This window comes from Struthio camelus, chromosome 19, assembly GCF_040807025.1.
Source record: "Struthio camelus isolate bStrCam1 chromosome 19, bStrCam1.hap1, whole genome shotgun sequence".
In the NCBI taxonomy this organism is placed as follows: domain Eukaryota; kingdom Metazoa; phylum Chordata; class Aves; order Struthioniformes; family Struthionidae; genus Struthio; species Struthio camelus.
Genome location: NC_090960.1, coordinates 9,339,035 through 9,364,421, shown reverse-complemented (window position 1 = coordinate 9,364,421; position 25,387 = coordinate 9,339,035). Strand labels below are relative to the sequence as shown.

The 25,387-nt window shown below is 49.8% G+C and overlaps 1 protein-coding gene across 4 annotated transcripts in view; it reads left to right on the top strand.

Moving 5' to 3' along the window:
* ST6GALNAC1 (ST6 N-acetylgalactosaminide alpha-2,6-sialyltransferase 1) overlaps positions 1 to 19,584 on the top strand; it is a 30,570-nt gene extending 10,986 nt beyond the window's left edge. For 2 of the 4 annotated variants that reach the window (XM_068913545.1, XM_068913546.1), the window contains exons 2-9: positions 10,000 to 10,729; positions 14,977 to 15,145; positions 15,342 to 15,513; positions 15,913 to 16,051; positions 16,436 to 16,539; positions 17,103 to 17,192; positions 17,816 to 17,915; positions 18,354 to 19,584. In XM_068913545.1, the coding sequence (XP_068769646.1) occupies positions 10,142 to 10,729; positions 14,977 to 15,145; positions 15,342 to 15,513; positions 15,913 to 16,051; positions 16,436 to 16,539; positions 17,103 to 17,192; positions 17,816 to 17,915; positions 18,354 to 18,524 (1,533 nt within the window). In that variant the 5' untranslated portion in view covers positions 10,000 to 10,141 and the 3' untranslated portion in view covers positions 18,525 to 19,584. Of the gene's footprint in view, positions 1 to 2,551; positions 2,736 to 5,909; positions 6,184 to 9,999; positions 10,730 to 14,976; positions 15,146 to 15,341; positions 15,514 to 15,912; positions 16,052 to 16,435; positions 16,540 to 17,102; positions 17,193 to 17,815; positions 17,916 to 18,353 lie in introns of those variants that run through there. The other 2 variants (XM_068913547.1, XM_009668447.2) reach the window with 2 other exon arrangements.
* The last annotated feature ends 5,803 nt before the right edge of the window (positions 19,585 to 25,387 follow it).

Sequence of the window (25,387 nt, the reverse complement as noted above, 5' to 3'; positions counted from 1 at the left end):
GAGGTTTTCTCAGTGTGAGATGGATAGGTGTTGTGTAACCAGGGTGATAAACAGGCACCTTCTCTCCATGGCTGGCAAAAGCCTTTGCCAAGCTAACAGGAAGAGGATGGAGATAGCTAGCATGGGAGCCTCTGGGTACCTAAATAAATCAGGAGAAGATAAGATAGGGACAAGAGACAGGCAAAAAAGGGAAAACAGAAGAGAAGTACGTGACTTCCAGCACTGAATCCATCTTGCTACTCGTGGGACCCTGTGGCTGCGCTAATCTTGCAGCTACAAGTGTGACTGCACTTCTCCCATGCATCTGTCAGTTGAAGAGAGAGAGGAAGGCGCTATGAGGCTGAATTTTTCAAAGTGTACGGCAGGGACACAGTGGAGATGCACTGACTTACACCACTGAAGAAACAGGCTTACGTTGTGCGTTCCTGTAGCACTTTTCACCCCAAAAGATGCCAGATGGCATAGTTGTCCTGCCAAATGTCAGGAGGAATGATCTTTGACTCAGTGGGAAGGGTATGAGAAAGACCTTTAGCAAGAAGATGTTCACATCCGTGCGGGGCTTGATGTTTACAGGCAGGTGTGAAATGCTGTGATGTGTGCCTGCATTTCTCCCTGGGCTATGGAGAGGAATTTGGGCTTTCTGGTCCTTGTAATTCGTTGCCCAGAGCAGCAGAGTTGACTCTTGGAAAGCTCCTGCTCCTGGGAGCGGGCAGGGACAGGACTTGGAGAGGCTGCTTTTCTGGTGGGGAGCCAGCTAGTCATTAGCTCAATAGATTACCTGCTTATCTGCCTGCAATAATGCCCTGCTCCTGGGGGAACAGCTCTGATATTCCTAATCAAGGAACAGAATATTTTCCTCTCTCCCAAGTAAGTTTGGGGGGGGGGGGGGGAACCAACCCACCCCACAAATCAGCTCTGAAGTGGTGTCAGTTTTGTCTGTCTGTCAGCTCTCCAGTGACATGCTAGGCTTCCTGCTGCGATGGCACAGACAAAAGGCTGTTGAGGGAGTCATTTGGATAAAGGAAGCCTGGTTTTTCCAGCATGCGTAACTCCAGCTGACGTGTCCAGCCATTGTTGCTGGGAGCCTATTTTTCTGGGTTTTAAATTCTCTCAAATGAAGTGCCTCATCAATCTTTTTGGCTTTGTGTAACTGAGAAAGGGGAAAGGAATGCAGGGACCAGAGCCATGTCAGTGTGTACAGTTTAAGTAGGATGGGGCCAATGGAGAGAAGAGCCCCAAGAGCAGCTCAAGAAGCAGGAAAGCAGCATGATGGAAAGCTTTATCGGCTTCACTTAATACAGAGTGGTTAATACCTATAGCTATGGCCACAGGAACACGCTCATAAGCTGAGTAGCCATTGTGCTAACAGACAGAACTAGAACAAGTTTCAGTGGCTAGATGCTGTAATATGGCCAAATTCAGACCAGAAATCAGAGCGCTTACCCCTGCTGCCGTGATTGCTCCCGGAAAGGACTTTCCCCGGTGTGTGTGAGTTGGCTGCAGGAGCCTGCCCATGTCAGATGACTGTAGGGAGAACACTTGCAAGTGTGGCACCAGGAGAGGGTGGGGGGGGGGGTTGTCCCAGTAAATGCTGTTTTCTCTGGGTGTTTGTTCAGTATTTTTGGAGAGAAGGTTTGGTGTGGAAGGAAAGGTACTTGCTGGAAAACGGCCAATGAGTGTGGAAGCAATGTGGGCTTGGAAGTCTCTGGGCTATCCTCAGTTTTGTTTGACCATGAAAGCAAGACGAATATCTGTGCAGAGGTGTGGTCTTGCTATTCCTTCCTGTTCCCAGCCTAAAGTGGAAGGGGAAACAGGAATTTAGGATGCCCGGGCCAAGCCCCGAGGGGTCTCAGTAATGTTTCCTTGTCACGCCACCCAACCTTTGCTAGTCCACAGGCATGGCCACTGAGCCATCACACTGCAGGCAGGGTCGTTCTTTTTCTCTCCCAGTTTTAACTTAGTTCTCGTGTTGTCAAGCAATGCTATCAACAGGTCCAGAGCCTCCCCACTTCCTTAGCAGTTCCTTATTGGAACTGGACTGGACAGGCTTCCAGTCAATTACTGGTTTTGGTCTGTTGTGGACATTACTGAAAGACAAGTTTGTCCTACTGTGAACCTTCATCAGTTCCTAGAACAGCTCTGCTCTTACAGTGCATCTTGGGATGCCTCCTTCCATAGCCCAGAGCCAGGCTGAGGAAATGGAAAAAAGCGCAGGGCATATGTGACTAAACAGCATTTGATGCATGATCCTTTGAAGAATGTGGACACTGATGAATTGTTGCCATAGCTCAGATGGCACCACAACGCACACAGCTTGAGACCTCATGGTGATCTGGTTTGTTTATTCAAAAAACAGAATGGCAAATCTGCATTTTATCTGCCCAGGATATAACTAAGGATATAGTTAAGTGTATTTGGAATCAAGTGGAATATTGGCGATGGAAAAGTGCTAACAGATAGCCATCTTCACTGGATAGCCCCAGGTAGAACTCGCTACAAGCATCTTGTTTTCACTGAACTAAAGAATGGAAGAATTTCCAGTGTGGGCAGTAATGCTGGTGGTTGGGCATGCTGCATGTGCAGCAGCACGCTGAGCAAGGAGCCCCTGCACCGTGAGAGAAGCAGCATCTCCCGGCATTGCCAGTAGGACTGCCAGAGAAGCACGCAAAACCTCTCATGTGGAAAAGGAAGCTAGACTCTGGCCTGTGGCCCTTCAGAGGTTTCTGACCGCTGTGGTAGGTTCAGTCTTTGCTTATTATCTCACTGGCTGTGGAGGTGAATGGAAAATAACTTTCTGTGGGCTGGGAGGCCTGTGTTTCCCGGGGATCGTATTTCTTACAGAGCTTTATAAGGGAGCAGTGCTATTCTTGAGCTGATCTTCCTCAGTTTTCACTAAGGTCATCCCTAGTCTCGGATGAGAGTGCTACAGGATAGGCCTGTTTCCCCTGAGAGTCACCTCGTGATCTGACCTTGTGTCTGAGTGATCCAGACTGACTGCCTGAGCTCTCTGATAGACGGTTTTCAGCAGTGGGAGTGGAGAGATTATGAGCAAATATTCCAAGGAAGTGAAAAGCAATACTTTCAGTTCTTGGTGTTTGTTTTCTTACACTAATGCAAGAAGCTGAAAATCTGTATGTTTTGCATAGCAAGCCTGCTTTCAGCTAATAATGCTTGCTAGAGATTTGGATAGTTCCCCCCCCACCCCCCCCGCAAGCCCAGTCTTCCCTGAATGTAGAGTACTACAGACATGGTCGCTCCTCTTGCCGAAGCAGTTCCTTAAAAGCAAAGAAAGTTGTCTTTTTCTGGTTATAGGAATCTTGCTCTCCCTCGCGGCTCTTGATTTTGCAGTAATGTCATATGGAGGAGGTTGAAAGAAAATGTTTGCTGCCTCCAGAATACCCCTTTGGGAGCCTGTTAACAATAAAAGCTTTATAGTTAGACACAGGCAGCTCCTTCTGGGCACTCTGCCTGAAGGTGCAGAGGGCTTGAAAGAGGAAGGCTAAAAAGAAGCAACTGCTATTCATGCTGCTTATCAGTGCTTTAGGACTGATACTTCTGTGTGTAAGAACCAGGAAGTTGGGGAGCTTTGGGGCACAAAGTTGCTGCTTGCCTGCCGCACACCCAAATCTGTAGTCCGTGTCTGCAGAGTTGCCTGGAGCTCTAGAGAGCTGTGCAGGAGCATAGCAGTATTTGGGCTGGCCCCTTTCTAAGTACCTGTAATTATTCGACAGATCTCCTTTGATCTCAGTCTAGGGAAGAGTAAAGTGTTCTGCTGTAGTTGGAGACCGGGTAATCCCCTGGCTAACAGCCTTCCCCTTTGCTTCTTTAAGGACTCTTCAAATCTGTGGTATTGTTTTGCTTTTCTCTGCTGGGTCCTCTGACACCTGGTGTCTTGCACTTAAATCCAGAGGCAGTAACTTGTGAGGAAACATGGGCAGTACAGGAATGCACCTACCACTGAGCCTGGTGCAGGGAATCCCTGCAACTTGGCTTTGCCGTGATGCACGGATTAGTGCAAGATGGGTGTGAAACCCCTATCGACTGGGTTTCCTGTGACAAAGCAAACAGCTTAAGCTCTCTGTATGTTCAGTAACTGTGACTGTTCAGTAACGTGTGAGTCTTAGCCTCTGAGGCTTGTGCGGCTGACCACAAAGGCCTTTTTGTATCTGAGCTTAATTGTTGATAAGAGCTGTGCAAAACCAGCCTTTTTAGTTAGAGGCAGTATGGCCATCTCCTCTTGAACTGTTGGGGCTAATATTTAACTGTTCTCCGTGGGTTAAAGTAGCCCCTTGTTGTAGCCTATAAAACTGCATCGCTGGTACAGGTGAGCCTTTCTTTAGCTGTAGTGTTCATTTCTTCTAATCTTTCCCTCTGCTGGTGGGGAGATGTATTCCGGACTGCTCAAGATCAATCTCCAGGCAGACTGCTAGTTTTTGAAAAGGATAAATTCGGTTGTGTAATTACCGTGGAGAGGATGAGATGCTCATTTTGGAACTAGGAACAGGGAGAGAGATTGTCACGTGCTACATATGAAGGAGAAGGCAACGTAGTCCAGCTCTGAATGTCCTAATGAGCTCCATTCAAATGCAGTGCGAAGCCACTGGGGTTGCAGCAGGGTTTCATCATGCCTGGAGCAATCCATGTGCAGGTTTCATCGGTCAAGGTTTACTTTGGTTGGCACTATTAATGAGCAAAGCCTGGCAGTATTGGGCAGTACCCAAATGGCGAGGGTCCTACTAAGGACAGCAGCACAGAAAGCAGAAGGCATCTGTCTATTCATAATGACAACTCACACACATGGGAAACTTAAAATGTGTTTTAGATACATTAAATGCTCCCATGAATCCAACTGAATGTCAAGTGACAGTACTGTGGGGGTCACCAAGATGATATTGATCTTTTAAATTCTGCCACTAGCCACAAGCTCAAACCCCTCTGTGCTCCGTTTCAGTGCTGAATTAACATTGCTATTCTTTTCTGGCCATTCGGTATTCGGTGATCCCGGTATTCGGTGATCCCTGTGGAGTGATGTGGCAAGAGTTCAAAGGCCAAAAGTGAAAGACCAGTTCCAGCTCAGTACTTGGGGAAACTCGACTGAGAGCTCAGAAAAAGGAGCAGTCAGAGAGCACATACGGCTGCTATCTGTACTAGCAACTCGGAGCTGAAGTGGCAAGGTCTTGAGCCAGCTTGGGAACCCGAATTGCAGGCAGGCTTGTGTAATAAGTTGATCAGCAATGGCAAGGTTAGATTGTGATGGACTGGCACCTTCCAAACAAGTGAAATGCTATGTTGAACTTTTTCCAGCTGCCCCAAAGGCAGACCAGCTTTGTTAGAGAGGGAAGGGAGCGTCTGTCTCTGAGCCCCATCCTGTAATGCTTTACCCAAAGCCTAACCTGCTTTTAAGCGCAAATTCCTCTTGTCCTAGGTGAATTTGCAAGGGGTCTGACTTTGACTTATCCCAAAGCAGTCAGTAGGTAAAATGGATGCATATCCAGCCATCAGCTTATGAGGGCAGAGATCGTTTTTGGATTTAAGCAACAAGCAGTTACTACAAGAAGAAGAAAATAAAAATGTATTTAGGGTTATGCCTGGAAGCTTGCCTGAGCTCTTGGGTAGGTCGTGGTCTGAAAATTCTAATTTCTTTGACTGTATTGGTGGCTACTCCCATAATTCACACAGATGTTCCCAGTGATGCCTCCACCAGATTAGAGGTAAAGGGTTTCTTTCCTCTAACACCAGGCTAACCCTATTGAAAACAGTATAGGAAACCTCCCGTATTTGCAGAAAAAGGTGATTTTTTTTCCCCAATCTGTATTGTGGTAAGCTTAGACCAATAGATAGGAACAGTGCAAAGGTCCTGTCTTGTCTGAGAAATTGGATCCGTGTGCAGAGTGTCTGGGAGCGTCAGGAGAGAGGGTGTGCACGTTCTCATGGGGAAATCTAGAGGGAAGACCAGCCCACTCTTTCAGCGACACACCTTTGGGGAAGCACTGCGTAGCGAGTGCCTCTGGGCAGCAGGAGCAGAGCCGCTGTCTCTCCCTAGCGCCTCACCATGTGGTTTGTCAGGAGAAGGCTTCCTAAAGTTCCCAGGGTCCTGTCTTGGCTCCTTGTTTTAACACTCTTTCTCCTCTCCGTTGCTAATTCTGGCTTCTTGTTTGACTTGTCGAAGAGAATGATTTTCAGGTAAGAGACCCGCTTCCTTTTAAAACACGCTGTCTGGACAGAGTATGCTCTCTTTCTCTCTCATTCTCTCTCTCATTCTCTCTTTTTACCCTAAAACTTGTACTTCTGATCTGAGTTAGATGACTCTTGTGCTTTAGCAGGCCGTACTGTATACAACCAGAGCACGGTACCGGAAGATTATATTCAAAGACTTGCTTCTGCTGGACGTCTGGCTTGCAGTGTTTCCTTGTGCAGCTGTTTAAGAAACCAGCTTTTTCTTTTCTAACACTACATTTTCTCATACTTTGGCACTACAAAGGATATGCTTTTACCTTGTTGGCTCCCTGAAGGACCTCATTCAGCCCTAATCTGGATGGTGTTGCTGGAAACAGAATTTGGTGGGATACCTTCATATTTATAGAGTTCAGCATCTGACTCCTAACACCAATATGCAGTGTACTAAGTCACTGATGTCAGGCAAATGTCATCAGTATGTGTATTATTTTTGATATCGAGGATTAAGTAAACCCTACAAGAATGGGTGTGCAAGGAATCACATTGTAGAGTGGGGTAAAATGTCTCCAGCATCATCGGCTGGAAGCGGTATTTTGGTATATGAACACAGCAGGTATTCAAGCCTTTCCTGCTGGAAGCATGGCTTGCTCTCACATTGGTGCCCTGTGTCATGCATAGGAAGCACTGCTCCCCACCATCCTCCCCAAGCCTGGCATGGGCCCAGCCGTGCTGGCGAGCTCATCTCGGTGGGGTTAGTTTTCACTTGGACCTCGCAAGGGCCAGTGCTACGGGGCCAGGCTGGGAATGCCTCTTCTGGGTATGGTTACATGGTGTGGGATTGAACTAGCTTGAACCACTGGTGAAACCACACCTGGAGGGCAGCCATCGATCTAGCGAGGTCAGAGGCCTCACCAGGCATGCAGCCTGGAGGGAAAGAAAGGGAAGGAGGTGTGGGAAAGTGAGTTGTGCTTGGTCACAGAGCCCATCAGCAGCAGAGCTGAGAGGAGAACTTGCTTTCCATGCCCAGCTGCTTGAAGCCATTTCATTCTGCTGTAGGCTCATGTGCTGCAACTGTCCGTAGCATTGCGATGTATACTGAAGCACCTGGGAATAAGCTGTGCGTGGCTATCTGTGTTTCGCTTCTGTTGCTGTACCTTCATGTGCAAGCTAAAATAGAGAAAGCAGCTTTTTCATCATGGCTTTATTCTGTCTTTCTCCCATGGCTCTGTAATTTGGAGAGCAAAAGTGACAGTAAATGCCATTGTGCATCTGCAGTTGTTTGCCAGCGTGGGCTCTAGAGCCTGAAATATGATGAGCTGGATTGACCATTTGACTGGATTTAAAATGCTGGTCAGGAGTGCAGGGCCCTGTGTAGGCACAAGTGCCTCAGCACACGAGCCTGAATGCAGGAAAGTTTTGGATGTGTCATTTGGATGTGAAGGGCCCTCAGTTTAACATCTTGGTCTCTGTATGTTTGGCTCAGTATTTGAAATTAAAATGTAGTAGAGCTGGGATAGAATTTATTCCTGCAGAGACAGTACACAGGAAAAATCTGATGTGTGCGTATGATTTGTCATGCGGTCCCGTTTCCACTGTTCTCTGCCCTCTAATCTTTAAGCATCTTTTTAGCAAAACAGAAAATCATCCAGGTATTTAAGATCTGCCTGTACTATGTTACCAAGCTTCTCTTTACTTAGAGTAATATAAAATTTTCCCTTTATTTGCCAGTATGCAGTAACACAAGTGTATATATGAAGCACTGTGATAGAAAGCAGCTGCTGCATACTTGGTTCAAAGTGGCTAATGATCATGAGGGGAGGTAGAGGAAGAGCTGATAGGCTGTTTACCAAAAACTCTTTTCCTTGGAAGGGTTGGAAAGGTCCAGCATTTGTCTGATACAAAATGATTTTTTAAAAGGCTCTCTAAGGTGGTAAGTTTCTAATCAGTTTAATGAATGAGGAAACTCTTTGAAGCTTCAGTAGCACTTGAGCTGCTATCTACAGCTTGCTATTTACAGAGGTGATTTTTTAATCCATTTGTCACCTCAGAAGCAATCCACAGCTCTCTAAAACAAATGGATCATAAAATGGGCGAATGTGAGTGTAAAATTAGACTACCACAACTATGTTAGTTTGTCCTGAAAAGCTCTCCTGTACATAAAGGCTCAGCTGCAGAAATTTTGCAACTTCCTTTCTCCGGTTTACCCTCCAACCATTTGCAGATAAGCATGAACGTTTGGGAGAGAAAAACTCACCGCTTTTGCCCTGATGCTTTGCTGGGTTTCAGCCCAGTCGTCTTGTTGCAGGTGGCTTTTCTGGTGTTTGCAGCTGTATCTCTTTATGAGATTCATGTACCTGGCTGTACCTTTAAATCAAGGAGCAGGCAGCTGTCGTATGAGAGGCGATTGCTGAAAATGCAGGGATTTTGCATTTTTTTCAGCTTAAAATGCATTTTAATAGCTTTAGAGTGCCTGTCTTAAGGCGTGTGTGCCTGGCCAGCGCTGTGTGATGCCTTTGGATTGCCTGGCTAAGAGGGTAACGGGAAGGAAAAGGTGCCTTGTGGCCCCAGCTACTCAAGATCTGGATGGCTGGATTCAGTCCCTGGTTCTGAGCCAAACTCAAGCGGCGAAATTGGGCTGTCTGTGCGTTGTTCTGTATCTGAGATCAATGCCTTTGTCTGCTCTCTCTGCAGGGTTGTAAGCTTCCCCAGGCAGGATCTGTGCTGGTGCTGGGCTCTGGGTGATGGGGTACTGGTGAGGTGGCAAGGAGGTCTCTTTGGAAGGGATCTCCTTGCGCGGATCTGACGACAGAGCTGCCTATCTTAAATCTCTCAGCTGCCAGCTCTTTGAGGGCACTCTCAAGGGAAGGAGAGACGGCGCATGTGCCAAAGGGCCTGGTGCCCTTTCCTTTTCTGTGTCTTTATGTGTCCTGGAGAGCGGGGAAAGTCCCTGCCATTTTGTGTTCAGCTCTGAGCAAGCCTGCTACAGAGCAGCCCAGATCTTGTTTTAATGCTGATATTTATTGTAGCTGTGCTGCCTGTTCCCACTCATTGCTATGGGTGGGAGCCTGGGATGTTATCAGTTTGCATCAAGTCTGATTGGCCTCTCTGAGGGAAATACACATCTGTGTTTCATGCTAGTTCAGGTTGTGAACTGGTATTTTCAGGTAGGGCCAGTTTACAAAGAATACAATAGCAGTAGGATATCTATAAAGAGAATGAGTTTCACTGACTAGATTTCCCTTACTGAATTGTAGAAGATCTTCATGCTGCATCTCTGTCTCTGAAGCACCTGGCTCTCTTAGGAAAGAAGGTAGAGAGCCAGGTGGCTGCCTTCCTGGTGTGTCCAGTATCCTGAAAGCAGGAGCTCCAAAACACATTCCTGCAGTTCTCTGGGGCTGTTGTCATGGGTGCTGCCTACTTGAGGTGGGGGGAAGCTGTTCTGTGCTGGTTTGCAGTTACTGCCAGTGTGGATATTTCAAGAGCCAAATCTGAGGGGAATGTGGGGTATCTTGCATTTCCTTATTGGGGAAATGAGTAGCATTCAGGCCAGAAGGGTATGGGAAGCTGAATAGCTCTTTGGCGACGAAGTAAACAAAATCCAATTCAGGCAGTGTCCTTCAGACAAGGCATTAGGTTACTTTCCTGCAGCAGCTCAGTGGCTGTTAACAAGGCAAATCCTCTGAGTGTGGTTGCTGTATGCAGCTGCACTCTGAAGCACAGAAAGGGGCTCAGAATCAAGAGCACTAGACATGGGCTGGAGGGTGCTTAGTGTTAAGTGGAAAGTGTGTGTGATGTGCCTGCTTTTCCTTTGATTGCATTCAGGCAATTCAACTATTTGCAACCTGCCGCAAATGTTCTACAAGCGGACACCCGCGAGCAAAAGGTTTCAGAGTATTCTGCTGATGGAAACTTGACATTTTTAAAGGTGACCTTGGGAAAAGATGCCACGAGACTTGGACAAGATATGGCTAAGAGCACACAAGACTGGGAAGTAGAAGAGCAGAAGACAGTGAAACTAGTCCCTGAGGAGGCAGAGGGAGCCAAGAAAGAGATGACTGCAAAACCAGCCCCTAGGGTTGAGGAAACCAAGGAGAAGACGACAGTGAGGCCAGCCCCTGAGGCGGAGGGGGCCAAGGAGAAGAGGACGGTGAGGCCAGCCCCTGAGGCGGAGGGGGTCAAGGAGAAGATGACAGCGAGGCCAAGCCCTGGGGTGGAAGGGGCCAAGGAGAAGACAAGGGTGAGGCCAAGCCCTGGGGCGGAAGGGGCCAAGGAGAAGACAAGGGTGAGGCCAAGCCCTGGGGCGGAGGAGGCCAGGGAGAAGACAAGGGTGAGGCCAAGCCCTGGGGCGGAGGGAGCTCATGAAAGCAGCATACCCAGAGGAAAAACGAAGCCAAAGGAGCCTCTTACATCAGCAAAAACCGATGGTGTAAGACCTGTGACTCAGGCTGCTGCAGTGACAGAAAAGAAAAAACTGAAGGCTGCTGATTTCAAATCTGAGCCACGGTGGGATTTCGAGGACCAGTACGTTCTGGACAGCTCATCTCCACCATCGGTAGGTGTGCTGGCCGTGTGTATTTGTCCAGGAATGACACTTCCCTGTTGACTTTCTTATCTGCTGTCCACAGCACAAGTGTGGCCCTTGCCGTGGAGGATGATCTCCAAGGTGGTAGGCCAATCCATCACTAAACAGCTGCTGCCAGGACCTAAAGAAGGAGAGTTATATGGCTCAGTTGGCCTGGCCAGCTCTCTGCCATGCTCCAGTATGAGGAATTGTTGTAATGTTACTCTTTTCTGTGGGTTTCTTTCTTTGAATGTTGGCTAGACCTACCCTTTTGGGGGCTCAACTGCATGAGGAGCTGGGGAAAATATCATTCCTGTTAGATGTGCTATGAGGTAGATCCCATACTAAGGTGCTTTGCTCTATTGCATAGGAGAGTTAGGCGCACAGTGCAGGCCATATGTTGCCTGTGACAGAGCATCCCAAGGTAAGTGCTGTAACGCCTACTCTTGTGATGCCTACTGGCAGGCATTAGGTGTCTGACACTAACATAATGGTCCTAATATGGGTGTCCCATCCATCACCTGGTCTCCCAGGAAACTGAACATCTGCATTCTTACGAAGATTCAGCTTTCCAAACCCCAGATTTTCCTTGATCTTGATTTTATACAACCTAGCTAAAGAAACAAGCAGGGTCATGGTGAAGGAACAGGAGTAGGAATGCCTGTGTGTATGTCTGTTCACCCAAACCTGTATGTACCAAAGTAAATCAAATGCTTTGGCAGCAGAGGGAAGCTCATCACGCTTGTGCTGTGTTAGACAGTAAGGTGTGATGCTGGCAGTGATGGTGAAGAGGGACTCAGTGCACAGGGACAGAAGTTGTATTAGTTGTTTGTATTAAAGTCAAAATAAGGTCAAAGAAAAAGGTTAGATGTTGATCAATAAATGTGTGCCTACCTGCTTTGCAGATGGTATGCTAAAGGCTGTTCCCATCTGTAAGGGTTTCTGTCAATATTGGCTAATGTGTGGGTGTGCCCCATGAGTGAAAAGTGTGGCTAACACAGCTGAAAGAGTTTCTTTATTACTGTTCTTGTGGTTTATTATAAACAAGATGAGAGATTCACCCAGGTGTTGCTGAATCACCTTTTCCACCCTGTGTAGACACCCATAATGGCCAGGCAGGTCCTTTACCCAGTCAGAGCTCCACTGACTTGAGACAGTCCCTGTTTGTTGGGTTGCTACTTAGGGTTTTCTTGCTGTGTATTGAACCATCATCAGAGCAGAGTAAATTGTTCATAACACATCTTTCATTAGCAGATCTCACTTTGTTCCTGTTTGTTAAATAGGAACAACTGCAAGCCTGCTCAGCACAGGAAAAGTATTTTGGTAGAGGTGAAGATAGGAATTTCAAACGATACAGCTGGGCCTGTCAAAATAGTAACTCTTGCACAGCTACAGCTTTAAAGTTTTCTCGTGGATCCTGCTTGTTGGGAAGTTCTAGTGACCATCTCTGATTGTCTGAGCAGGTCATGTCACTGATCATCTTCCGAAAAAATAAATCTGGTCCCCACCATCAGATTGTCTTAAAAGCTGTGGAATCGGAAAGCAGCACTTTGGTATCTTTTTCTTTTCTGTTTCAAACTGAACTCTTGTTCTGAACATATTTTTGAGCTTTCTTCTGTAGTGGTGAGGGTCAGGAACTAATTTAAAAAAAAAATCTGAGCATCTCATAATCACTTCAGTCCAGGAACATGGCCCTTAGGAAAGTTGTGAACAATAGCAGAGCAGTATCTTGTGTGAGCAAGCAGATAGGAGCAGGCTGTGGTCCATAACACTGTCTCTGTCCTCCATCTCATGGTGATAATTCTTTTTAAAGCATACCCAGAGCAGTTCCAGGAGTTTTCCCTGGCACCTCTGTCACTGGGAGCTTTGTGCAGGCAAGTGGCTCTCTGTAGAGTGAGGAAGGTCTTTACATACAGGTGGTGTAAACGTCCTTTACACGGTGCTGATGTGCTCAGAGAGGAGGGAGGGCGTAAGCAGCTCAGCAGAGTATGGAAGCTCCTGCTCCACCTTGACGGTCTTAGAAGAGCCATTTGCACATTTGAAGTCTCAATGCCACAAACCTCCCCCATAGCCATGTGCTATTTTGGTGGCATTAAGGGGAATGTAGCTATGGCTCCAGGGGCATGCCGGGGCTGCAGGCACCATGTTGTTCTCCCTGGACCTCTACCAGTGGAGCAGGGGCTGCTCTTGAAAATGTTGACCCTGCTCCCCAAACCCAAGGTGCCCAGGATGCCCTGGGAGATATATGCAGAGAGCAGAGGTAAATGGGGAATCTGGGGAGGTGCTTTATCATATATCAATGAGAGCCACTATGCTGCTGATGGGGTGCACTCTTCAGCATGGCACTGAGCCACTTAAGAGAGGAGCAGCTGTCCCCAAGGATATGTCTGTTATCCAGAGATCTGCAACTCTGTTAAAGGCAGGACTTGGCTATCAAACACTTGAGCTCATACACTGGCCAAGCCTTACTGAGTCACAGCAGAGGTGCCTGCCAGCTGTGCCTGTTGGTGGAGCAGGATGTGCATCCTCATTTCTAAGCTCTCCAGGGCTGGAGGCACCCGGAGTACAAATGGGACTGCGAGAACTACATTACTGAGAATGCATATGCCATGTGGGGCAGTTCCTCACTCCTCCTGCCCAGTGTTAGTGCCTGCCTGTAGGCACGCTGGGGTTAAGTCACTGGGATCCTAGTCACTGTTGGGGGTGGTGACTCCTGGGGGGGGGGGGTGGTCTTGTCTTCTCATGGGATGAACGAGAGCGTATGCTCCTCCGTGCCCATGCAGCTATTCCAGTAATGCAGAGCAGGACCTGGCACTGGGAAGCCGAGAGTGTCCTCTGGTGTAGTTGGGGTGACAGAGTATCTGGGTGTGCAGAACAGCTAAGACAGTGAGGAAGACCCTTTTTCAGTGTAGAAAAGAGGAGAAAATGCACACAGAATGTCTTCAATGAAGATGTGGGTCCAAGTGTCACATATTAGTTCTCACTTCTAAACCTGATCCCTATTTCTGCAGGGAGAGAGCGTGGCTCAGAAGCACCTCTACCTCTTGAGACCACCTCCTTCATTTCCTATATGATCAGGCTTTCCCCTAGAAGTCTCCCACTCTGATATTAATCCAGTCTAGCTGTGAAGGCACAAGAAATCTTAGACCTAGGACAGTGTAAAGTACAGCTTGAGCAGGAAGGGAACGTCTCTGTCTCTGGACACAAAATGTGCTCCAAATGAAATTATGCCAATATCAAACCATCCGCAATGTTCTCACTTCACTCATGTTGTGAGCAGACAGAATGAGGCCTGTCTTCTCAGACTGCAACAGGATTGTCACCCGTAGCAGCGAGCCTGGCTGAACTGCAGCGCACACCCTGAGCAACAGCAGGCAGGAGATGTGGAACTTGCTCTGTCATGCTTTTGCATGACAGAGACTCAAAAGGCTTTGGTCATGCATTACTGTTACTGCTGGGGATTTGAGCTGAGCCTGCGTGTCCTTTTGGTCCCCTGTTTTGTCTTTCAGTGGATATTGTAGTAAATACTTGGGGAAGATGCCTAAGAAAGAAGGGCCCAGTACAGGTCCACCACAGTGGAGTTGTCTGCTTTCTGTCTGCACACACAGGCTAATACTTGCTGGCTGTAGTAAGGCCACTCTTGTTGCTGAGGGTAAGCAGGCTTGATTCCCATCCTAGTTGCACGTCTCCCTGTTTCCCTTTTGACCTTGAGCAAGTTATTTAAATGCTTTCTCTTATCTTTAAAGATGATGATCATGGTCATCTGATCCCATGCATTCCTCACTGTGTTTCTTCATGCGCTCAGCTCTCTGAGGCCAGGACCTTGTGAGGTGCATTACCAACTGAGAACCCTGGCATCATTTGGTATGTTTAGGTTAGGCCTATCACAGACATTGAGTTGTGTCAAATAATGAGGCCTAAAGTCGGTAAAAGTGTTTTTACTTCTGCTAAAAGGTGTGAACATTGCAGGCCTGTTGCCCTGAAGAAGAACATCTTGGAGACCTGGAGTCAATCCGGCTTCCTTGTGGGTGATTTTCCATCAGCAGCTTGTTGATGTAATACTGAAATTGTGCCCCATCCTCCTGGTGCTGGGGACATTGAGGGAGATGGCTGATGTACCCCTGGAATTCCTCTGTTTCTTGTCTGTATCCTCACACATAGACACACGCACTGACACTCAGTCAAGTTTGTCAGCTCACTGCTAATCAGGCTTTATCATTTTCTCTTTGTTCTTCAAGACCTGCTCTGACTCAGTGAAGGCCAAAGCTGCCAAGTCTGACTGGCTGCGAGATCTTTTCCTGCCCAACATCACAATCTTCACAGACAGGAGATACTTCAATGATAGTGAGTGGGACCGCCTGGAGCATTTTGCACCTCCATATGGCTTCATGGAGCTGAATTACTCATGTGAGTCCCTCAGGGCATATTCAGATGGGACCATCAAACTCCTGGCAGCAACTCTGTGACAAGTAGTTGGAGGCTTGCAGCATCTCCCTGTCACAGACAGCAGGCTAGATGGATCCCTTGGTGCAAACTGTGCAGTTTTCCCTGTGTCCCTCCCCCAGGCTCTTGATGCTAACTCTCTACTGTGTTTGCTTTGCAGTGGTGAAGGAGGTCATGTCCTTGCTGCCTCCAAACCCCCATCAGCAGCTCCTGCTGGCCAACAGCAGCAGCAACATGCCAAGATGCATCAGCTGTGCCGTGGTGGGGAATGGGGGAATACTGAATAACTCTGGGATGGGCCAGGAGATTGACTCCCACGACTATGTGTTCCGGTAAAACAGGCCCTTTATTGCTTTCCTTCTTACAAGATATCCAGCTAGCCTATTCTGGCTAGCAGGGTAATTGCGGCCGGATAACTTTGCCCTCCCACTACTGCGTTGCCTCCCAAGTGCCAAAATGACAGGTGGCAGGAGGAGAAGCCAAACCAAAAAGGTATTGGAAAATTCCTGAACACCAAGGAAGAGTCTGTCTGGGTTTGGAGATGAGCCATGAAAAGCCATCCTCAAAGCAGAGGGAAGTAGCTTTTCCACAGCTGAAGAGATGTAGCTCAGAATGGCCCTAATCTACCCTTCCTCCAGATTAATGCTCTCTTGGCCTCTTATTAATGTGGACATCAGGGTTTACCTGGGTCATTTCCTAACTCTGCTCCTCTGTTTGATTTCCTTTCTCAGGGTGAGCGGAGCAGTAATCAAAGGTTACGAAAAAGATGTCGGAACAAAAACCTCCTTTTATGGATTCACAGCCTACTCCCTGGTGTCCTCTCTCCTGATCTTGAGTCATAGGGGGTTCAGCAAGATTCCAAGGGGAAAAGTAAGTCAGGTCCATGTTGTACATGTGCACAGCTTTGACAGGATGCTGTTTTTTGGTGTTCAGTTCTGAACTTCCCCTGGACGAAGAGCAAAGGGGCTGAGGTAACATCTTCGCATTACCCTTTGTGAGGGAACCTACATCAGCTTAGCTTGACAGTGAGCATTCACAATGGCAAGCTGAGCTTGAGTCATACCCCAGCCCTTTGCTATGTAAAGTAGCTACATACCAAATGTTATCTCCGCTCTGCTTCTGTAGAATAGTTAAGAGCTGCAGACTCTAGATCTGTGCCAGAGAAACTCGGAGAGCCTAGATACCTGCTGACTTTTTGTTTTTAAAGTACATTTCTCTCTCGCGCTGTTCCTTAACGCTTACTTGTTTTCCCAGCATATCAGATACATTCACTTCCTGGAGGGCGCTAGAGATTATGAGTGGCTGAAGGCTCTTCTGTTGAACGGAGAAACCAGGAAAGGATTCTTGAATCAATACGGGTAAAAAAAAAACGGGTCCCGTCTCTGTGCCCTTGAGCGTAGAGCACTCCACTGCGCCCTCTTCCTCTCCTCAGTGCTCTGTCCAGCCCTGCTGAGATTCAGGACAGGCTAAAGCCAGGTTAAACTCTCCTTCCCCTTGCAGATTTGTTTTTATACCTTATTTTCTCCCCAGCTCTGAGCACTGCCTTGACCAATACACCTCCTTCCCAGAAGTAGCTGGTTTCAGTGGTGCGTGCGCATATGCTTGGAGAAAGCTTTGTGGTCCTCTGGGGTCTGGTCTGATGTCTGTACCTGGTGACCTACTCATGGATGAAGGTCCAGTTTCTCCAAGTCTTGTTTATACACGCACACGCTTTGATATTCCTATGCCTTGTTGTTCCGCCTCTTCCCTGATCTCTTTCCCTGCAACGCACAGAGGTTTTTGTCATCATCTGGGAAATGCTGCAGAATAACTTAACACCTTTTGTGTTTCTTTTCTCATCACCAAGTGCATCATGGCTGATGCTTGCCAGCCATGATGAAATATAGGAGCTTGTCCTGAGTCTCCTCATTCTTGTCCATAGGCAAAGGCCCCGAGACAGATTTGATGAAGATTTCAAGCTGGACAAATATCTGGTAGTTCACCCTGATTTTCTCAGATATATGAAAAACAGGTGAGCATGGGGTTATCTGCTCTAAGGGGCTCTCTTTTTTTTTTTTTTAATTTTTTTCTGGCTAGCACCTTCTCTCTCTGTCTCTGAGCTCTGTCCTCCCAGCTTGCTCCCTCACAGCTGTAATTTGTGACTGTAACTCGTGCATACTTGGGTGCTTGTCCCATTGCCCTTAGTGCCAGTATATCTAACTTCAGTGCTGCTATGCATCTCTTCTCAGACAGCGCAATGATACTGCAGCACCCAATTGGCTGCACGCTGCAGTTGTCTGCATCTTGATGGCTCAGCATGGACCCACACAGTGCGTATTCCCTGAGGAGCATGGCCTGGCATTGTTATTGTGAGCACAACTGGAGCTTGTGGTGATTCAGAGTTCAAGAGCCCAGCATCAGAAAAGGGTAGAAGAATGAGAGAGAAGGAGATGTCCTGACTTTCTAGCTCTGAATCTGGACCAGCTTCAGTTAGTTGCAGGCTTGCTGCCCTGATAGCTTGTCTGAAATGCCCAGTATGGCCACAAACTGCTGCAAGGAACAGAGGCGGCACACAGGCCACAGAGGAGTGAGTTACACCCAGCTTGAACCATCCCACCCAGCCACCACTCTTTGCTTTCTTTTCTCTTGCTGCAGGTTTTTAAAATCCAAAACTCTGGATAAGCCCTACTGGCGGCTGTACAGACCCACGACAGGGGCCTTCTTGCTGCTGACTGCCCTCCATCTCTGTGACTGGGTAAAGGCATATGATGATTCTAGTGCACAGCACTGTCTGGAAGGGGAGATAGGTTAATAGGGCAGAGCATGGGTAACACCAATTCTGACCACCATCTGCCTTGAGGGTACAGGGGTTCTTGCAAGCTGCAGGGGATTGGATTGAGGACAAGAGAAATGACCCCAGAATAGATCTCATACTGATTGTGAAATCTCCTGTGGCTTCAAGGCCTGAGAGCTGTCCTGGCTCCCAAGGTGGTAGTTTGAGAGGAAACCAAGCACTCTGGAGCCAGCCTTTGCAGTCTGATCTATCTGGACCCCCATGTAGAGTCACTGGGAGACAGCCCTTACTGGCATCCCTGTTGTATGCTCCCTCCCCATTTGGGAGCTATGGTCTATATTATACTCAACACCTCCCATCCTTTGTACCTCTCCCCACTGAGCCCTCTGTCTTTCCCAGGTGAGTGCCTATGGCTACATCACAGAGGGTCACCAGAAGTACTCAGATCACTATTATGACAAGGAATGGAAACGTCTAGTCTTCTACAGTAACCACGACTTCAACCTGGAGAAGCAGGTGTGGAAAAAGCTCCATGATGAGAATGTCATGAAACTCTACCAGAGATCCTGACTGTGTAGCAAGCGCCATTGCTTGGAGTATCTCAACAACACCTCATGGGGAAAGGAGGAGTACTTCTAGAGCCAGGGTTAGCTCTGGACTTCCGGGCACAGTTCCATCCCTACAAAGATATTTCCCTTTTTCGGACGTTTCCACAAACGTGCATGTGCTACAGGTCAGGAGAGGAGCAGCCAGCAAATGCAGCAGGGCAACAAAGGCATCCCCATCTGACTACACTGCAAGACCCGTTGCAGATGGTTGTAGGCTCTGGTTTTGGGAAGAAGGAATCAAGACTGGATCTGAGTAGCAGCTGGTCCAGTGTCTTGTGTCTTCATCCAGGTTTACCCTCTTTGCAATGAGATGCTCCTCTCCTCAGGCTGGGGCTAGCTTTTTGTTCTGGGTGATTCCTCTCCCTTAGCGGTGCCCATCTCGGAGTTGGGTGTCTCATCTAAGCAGGCTCCCTCCGCAGGCAGTGGACAGAGATGGATGCACAGATCCTCTGTCAGGTGGATGACTTGGGTGAGGTGCTGCTCCGACTCTGCTGCCTTCTGATAAAAATGATCTGGACGCTTGGCTTCCGGATGACTGATAGGATGAATCTCACTTCTGCTTCCCACCGTGGCCTACTCATGACACTTGCGAAGGAGCACAATGATGGCTGGTGTCCAGTCTGCTGCCCTGAGCCCAGCTCACCATCGATAAAAGGGAAGGTGAATGTTCTCTACGGTGCACGAGGCTTGTCAGACTTACTCAGTGCCTCTGGCTCTGTGGGCTCCCCTGGCTGCAGGACACGTTAGCACTGTGTTGCAGTCCTGGTGTGCCAAGTCAGTGCTTAGTTGGGCCTTGGCATGCTTGGCTCCCACCTGTCCCAGGAGCACTTTGTTTGCCCTCTGGCCGGGGGAGATACAAGCTCTCCAAGTCCAGGGATGGATACTATCTGTCTTTGCTGCTGGTTGGAGTGCCTGTTCCCTATGATGCTGAGAGAGGCAGACCTGGTTGCAAGCCTGCAATGTATTGCCTTATGAAGGAGGTTTTGTAAGCAAAATAAATGTCACTGCTTTGGCCAAACTGATTTTCATTGCAGCCCTGTGGGATGTGGTTATTTAGTTTGTGCCCAAAACAGTTGCTCAAATGCTGCTGCATAAGGGAATGAAGCCAAGAAAGGGAGGGAGAAGAACAAGCAGGACCAGAGGTTAATGAGTATACCTCCATCTGCTGATGCTCTGCAGCTTGTGTGGATACACCTGAGCGATCTCCAGTTGTCCACCTTGCTATGGCAGGGATCAGAGCTGGCTGTAAACCTCTCTGAGAAAGTGAATAAATGCCTGGTGAGTCTGTCCTTGTCCCAACGACTGCTCTCTGGGTATATCGGAAGCTGGAGATGACTACCTGGAGGGCTGGATGTTTTTCCCACGACACTACACAACTAAATGCCACTTCTAGTGTCCAGGCAAGCCCCGAGCTTCACCCTGAATTTAAAGGGCTCCGGACTGGGGCCCGACTGCACATTAACTGTCTGGTCCCAATGGACCTGCTTTGGCTGCAAGTGGTTTTTGTTTTGTCCAACATTTCTGTCTGGCAGCAGTAGTGTCTCCAAGGACCCCTTGGAGAGGGCGTTTCAGCTCAGATTGTCAGCAGGGTTTGTTAGGCCCGATTTCCTTTGTCCCTTTATTGCTCATGCTGCAGAGAGGCTGAGCAGTTTCTCATGTCTCAGTAAGTTTGTTTGCAAGGGAGGAGTACCCCGACTGATGATCTAAACAACAAATGCAGCTTATCTGGGAGATGGTATAGCCTGCACTGGCTGCCCTGCCCATACAAGCCCCATGATGTCCGTGGGAGCAGAGAGCTATCCGAAACACACCGTGCCTCTTATGGGAATAACGTGTGCAGCACTGCCCAGACACTGGACCTGCAGGGAGCCAGCACTGTGAAGCCATCACCCTCCTCGGCTCAGCGCGAGCCTCGCAAGGGCTGAACCAGCTTCCGCTGGGCTGCACGTGCTCTGCTAGAGCCATCGGCAGGCTTTGGACCGGGTCAGAAATATCCTTCTTGAGCAACAGCCGGCTCCCAGAAAAGGGGGAGCCTGAAAGAGACTCATCACCCTCCAGAGCCAACCGAGGACAAAATCCTGGTGACCCCAGGAGCTCTGGGCTGTGCTGGGTGCTGCTGATGTCCTGTGTCCCGCAGGCCCTGCCTGCCTTTCCAGCCCCGATGTTTGGCTGGGCTGGCTGTGGGGCTCTGGGCTCTCAGTAGGGTAGCGAGGAGGCTTTGTTCCTCCCCCATGCAGGCTGGGCCATGCCAAATTGTTGCGGGTTGCTAGGTGACCGGCCCCGTATGGGAATTCTTCCCCTCTGAATAGGGCTTTTCTGTTCCTGAGAAGTTGGAAGAAGTTTCTCTTAATTCCTTCCCTTCCCCCTCTTCCTCTTTTGTTTCCTTCTCCTCTGGGAAATGGGATGAGGCAGGGGCTGAGCCCCACTGAGCAAGGCAAGCGTGATGGGTGAGGAGACCAGTTATTGTGGGCAAGCTAGCAGCGCTGAGCCTGTGCTTTCCCCCACTGCCCGGCTCTTCTGTATGGCTGAAGCTTCCCAGAGTCAAGAGAAAGAAAACTTTCCCTGGAAGTTTTCTTCACTGGCAGAGCTTGTTCCCTTCCAAGCTCTCCTCTTGGGATGGAGCCAAAACAGCAGAAAGTTTGGTGCTGTTCAGTTATCAGTGATAACCCTGGCTGGAGAAAGCCCTTTGCTGTGGTCTGGATTTTCCCAGCAAGCTCAAAGCCACATCCTCTCTGACTCCAGAAAAACAGCTCTGACCTGGAGGTCCCATTTGCTTCCTCACTTCAGTCTTGACCTGCAGCATCTTCTGCCTCCCCCTGCCTCAGTGTGGCTGCACCACAGCATCCGTTTGCTGCCATGGGCAACAGCAAGTTGCAGCACACATGGGACACACCAGCTGGAGCGCAAGTCCCAGTGCATCTTGCCAGAGCCACCTTACCCTGTGGCCTCAGGTCAGAAGTTGTCACGGGTCGTGGAAAGTCAAGAGGGTTTGGAGAGCAAGTTTCTCAGCCGACTGTGGCAAAGCTCGTGGAGGATAGTTATAAACAGCATCCCTGGCAAGAGCCAGGATGCAAATCATGGGAGAGCCCCCCACCTGTGTGTGTCACTAGGTGAAAGCAGCAACGCCAAGCAGTGCCAGATCAGCCTCAGCCTCCCCAGTGCAGCTGAACAGAGCCACACTGTGGACGGTGCCATGGTGCCTGGCCACCCCCAACATCCCAGACTAGGTCCCTGTGGTTGGTTGGCCAGCAACACTGTCCCAGTGCCACCAGGTGGCAGCTCTTGTCCAGGTACCTGTCAGCATTGCACTGTGTCCAGCCATCCAGGTCTGGCACTGGCTGTGCCCACTGGCCATGCACAGCCCCAGGGCTGCCCATGCTGTGTGGCCAAGTACCGTAGGCTGGCACTGTGCTATCATCCCAGTGTCTTTTGTAACACCCACCTGCCTGAAGAGTTTATGGACCAGGAACTCCTTGGGGTGCATGAAGACTCACATAGGAGAAGAGGTTTGGTCCTTGTGAGAGCCACCCTTGCTGCCGGGCATCCCCAGGAGCTGCTCCATGGATGGGGGAGTACAGGATGCTGCACGCGGGGTCTGCGCAGAGGGAGCACAGCACAGATTGCTACGCCTTGCGTGATCTCACAGCAAATCCAGGCTAGCAATAACCAGGTGGAACAATGCAGTGCAAAGTGCATGCAAGGCTACAGCCTCACCTTGTGCAACACAACACAGCGCAAGGGCCCGTACAAGTGAATGGGCACACAGCAGGATCAGGGCTGGGCATCCTGAGAAATGTCTTGGAGAGACACAGTGATTCCCGCTCACATGGAGACAAGGTATCCCTGTGCTAGCGACCATCAGCATCTTTCTCTGCTGACAGCCAGGAGCTCCAGGTTCCTGCTGAGTTTAAACTGAGATGTTGAACCTCTGATTTGGGGAAGAAATACACAGCTGTGCTTCAACATCCCCAGAAGGTACTGATCTCTGGTGTAGTGAGATCCCTACTTTTTGGGGGATCACTGCCTCTTTCTTTCCTGGATTCCCCAGGAATTAACTGCCTTTAGACATTTCCTGCCAGGCTGGGAGACGGAGATCCACCATTCACCTAGGAAGTCTTGCAGGTGCCATGTTCCTGGCAGAGCTCTGATTTTTTTGTTTGGTTTCCACTTCTTTCTTTTCCATGGCATGACCGTTCACCTGTCTATAGCAGAAGCAGGGACCGTGTCCAGCCGCGCGCTTGCAGGCACGTAACTCTTCAGCTGGGGCCTGCAGCCAGCTCTGGAGCAGAAGCAAGCAGCTTGGGGGGTTGCTGGGCTGAGGGATAGGGGTGATGCCTTGAGGACTGCACATATGGCACAGACCAGCCCTGCAAGCACCCCGACCCATTTTGTTGCCAGTCCTGGTTGTCCCACCCTGCTCTCCAGAGCCTGCAAGGCCTCTGCAGGCTTCTTGGGACCGTGTCCTGGGGCTCTGGACACCTGTTAGCAGTGGCAAAACCCAAACCCAACTGCAGAGCCTGGATGCTGTGGAGCGTTGGGAGGAGGTTGCTGTGCATACCACATGCCCGGCTCCAAGCATGGCACGTACCTTGTTCCTTGAGGAACAGCAGTGACAAGCTGGATCTGCTGTTCCTCTTTCCCAGACAAGAAACCAAGGTGCAGAGCGACAAGATGACCAGGACAGAGCTGGAAATCACCACCCAGCTTCCCAGCCCTCATGCTTTCTCTGGAGCCATGGCTGGTATGTAGCCAAATGAGAGCTACGCAGGTGTTGCAGGAGCGCAGCAGAGGTGTGTGACTATTCCAGGTCAGCACAAACACCCCTGTGCTGGTGATTTGCCAAACGCTATTTACATTCCCAGAGCCAAGAGAGGTTTGGACCAGGCCCTTTGTGCACAGGGGCACTGAGGAAATACATCCTCTTGCCTCTATTGTGTGGATCTAAACTCTTTTTCCCCTGTGTCAAGGGATGTGGCAGCAGGGAAAGCCAGTCAGACCAGAAAAGCTATTGATAACAGGGGAGGGAGAACATGGTAAAGGAGCAGCCCACGACTTTGCATTGCAAAAAGCAACAGATGATCTCCTAGCAGGTCCTTTGCAGGGAGCCCTGATGTTTCCGTGCTGGAACAGGTCCCTGCAGGCAAACAGCTCCTGGGGGTGCAGCAGTGGCTGGGCCCTCGTGACCTCCTCCAGGCACATGGATGCAAGTCCAGGTGCCTCTGTTTGGGAGACCTGAACCCTCCAGGCCCATCCGGAAAAGGAGATGACGTGGGACACTACTCAGCTGTGCTTTGTGCCTGGAGGGGATGGGGGTAGGAGCTGGCCCCTCTGGGACTGGAGGAGTTTGGTGGTACTGCAGATTCCAGCTTTGGGGCCTGGGGACACAGGAGACATGCTAATGGCTGAGAGGGAGCAATTCCCTCGTAGGGATATCAGGGCTGTGCCTGGGGTGGAAGCACGGCTGCTCTTGCAGGCTCCTGGCTTTACTGCTTTGTTGGAGCTGGAAGAGCAAACAGAAGACCAAACTTCAAAGCAGCCTGAGCGAAGCCATCACCTACTCAATTCCTGGGATGCTCATGGCCTGTTGGATGCTGCCCAAGCCCTTCACATGCTGGACATGGTGCTGAGGGGCGGCATCAGGCTGGGGCTCCTCGGTCTGGCTGGGCAGCAGGGACCTGGGTGCTGCAGTGCTTTCCCAGCCCACCCTGACCCTCGGGGTGGCAAATCCTGGAGAGATGCCTGTGAGCTGAGTCCTGGGAACATCCCGAGGCTCCGTCCCACAGACAGGTTCCAGCATGTCGCTCTTGCCAGGGCATCAGGTGGGGAAGGCGCTGCCCCGACCCACCACCCACAGCAGAGACAAGAATGCGGCTCCATCCCATGCTCGGAGATGGTGTCCCTTCTCCTCGGCCCTGTCCCCCTACCAAGCTATTTCCCTAGGGGACGGATCCCTAGGCCGGGTGGCTTTAAGGGTCCCATGTTTTGGCAGCTCTCAGGAACATTCGCCCTGCTGAGAGCATGCAGCTCCCCAGGATCAGCCCACATCCGTCCTGGCTAGACCAGAGCAGGAGAAGGAGAGGAAGGTAGCAGTTTGGGTTGTATCGCCCCAATGTGCTGTAGGCGTTTTCAGTCCTGTATCCCTGCAGGGGATAATCCAGGGCTCATCTATTGCCTCGTGCCTGTGGGAGAGGGGATGACCTTCGGACTGTGTGTTCTGCTTATCTCAGCTGTGGTCAAGGGTGTGGGGCTGACCGCAGGCTCTGCCCACTGGCGCTCAGAGATAAGGCTCTGGACAGGCCCTGCAGCCCCAGGAGCAGCTGTCAGCATGCGGAGGAGACCCAAGCCAACATGGACTGGACACTGCTTGTGTGGCCCTGACCTGCCAGCCCAGCCTGCGTCTCATCCTGGGGATGTTTCTGCATTTTGTGATGAGCGAGCCAGGGCCCGAGGAGGGGATTAAATGGTGTGTTTGCCTGATGGGCTGGATCCTGCTGGATTGGCCATAAAGACGGGCTCCATCAGCTCTGTTTCACTGAGAAGCTGCATCTCCGAGCTTCTTTCCCATACCCGCAGTACTGTGGGGAGGGATGTCCCATTTCCTGGAACAGCTTTTGAGATGAAAGGTAGAGCCCAGCGCTCAGAGCTGCAGTCGCCATGGGGTAACGTGGAGGCTGGGGGCACTGCCCTGAACATCTCCAGCCCTGGAGCTGAGTGCTGCTACCATGCTGCTGTCATACCAGCCTAGTGTCCCTCGCGCCCAAGCATCGCTCCACATGGCTGTTAGAGACCACTGCGACAACCCAGGAGACCCTGGCTGTTAGCTCC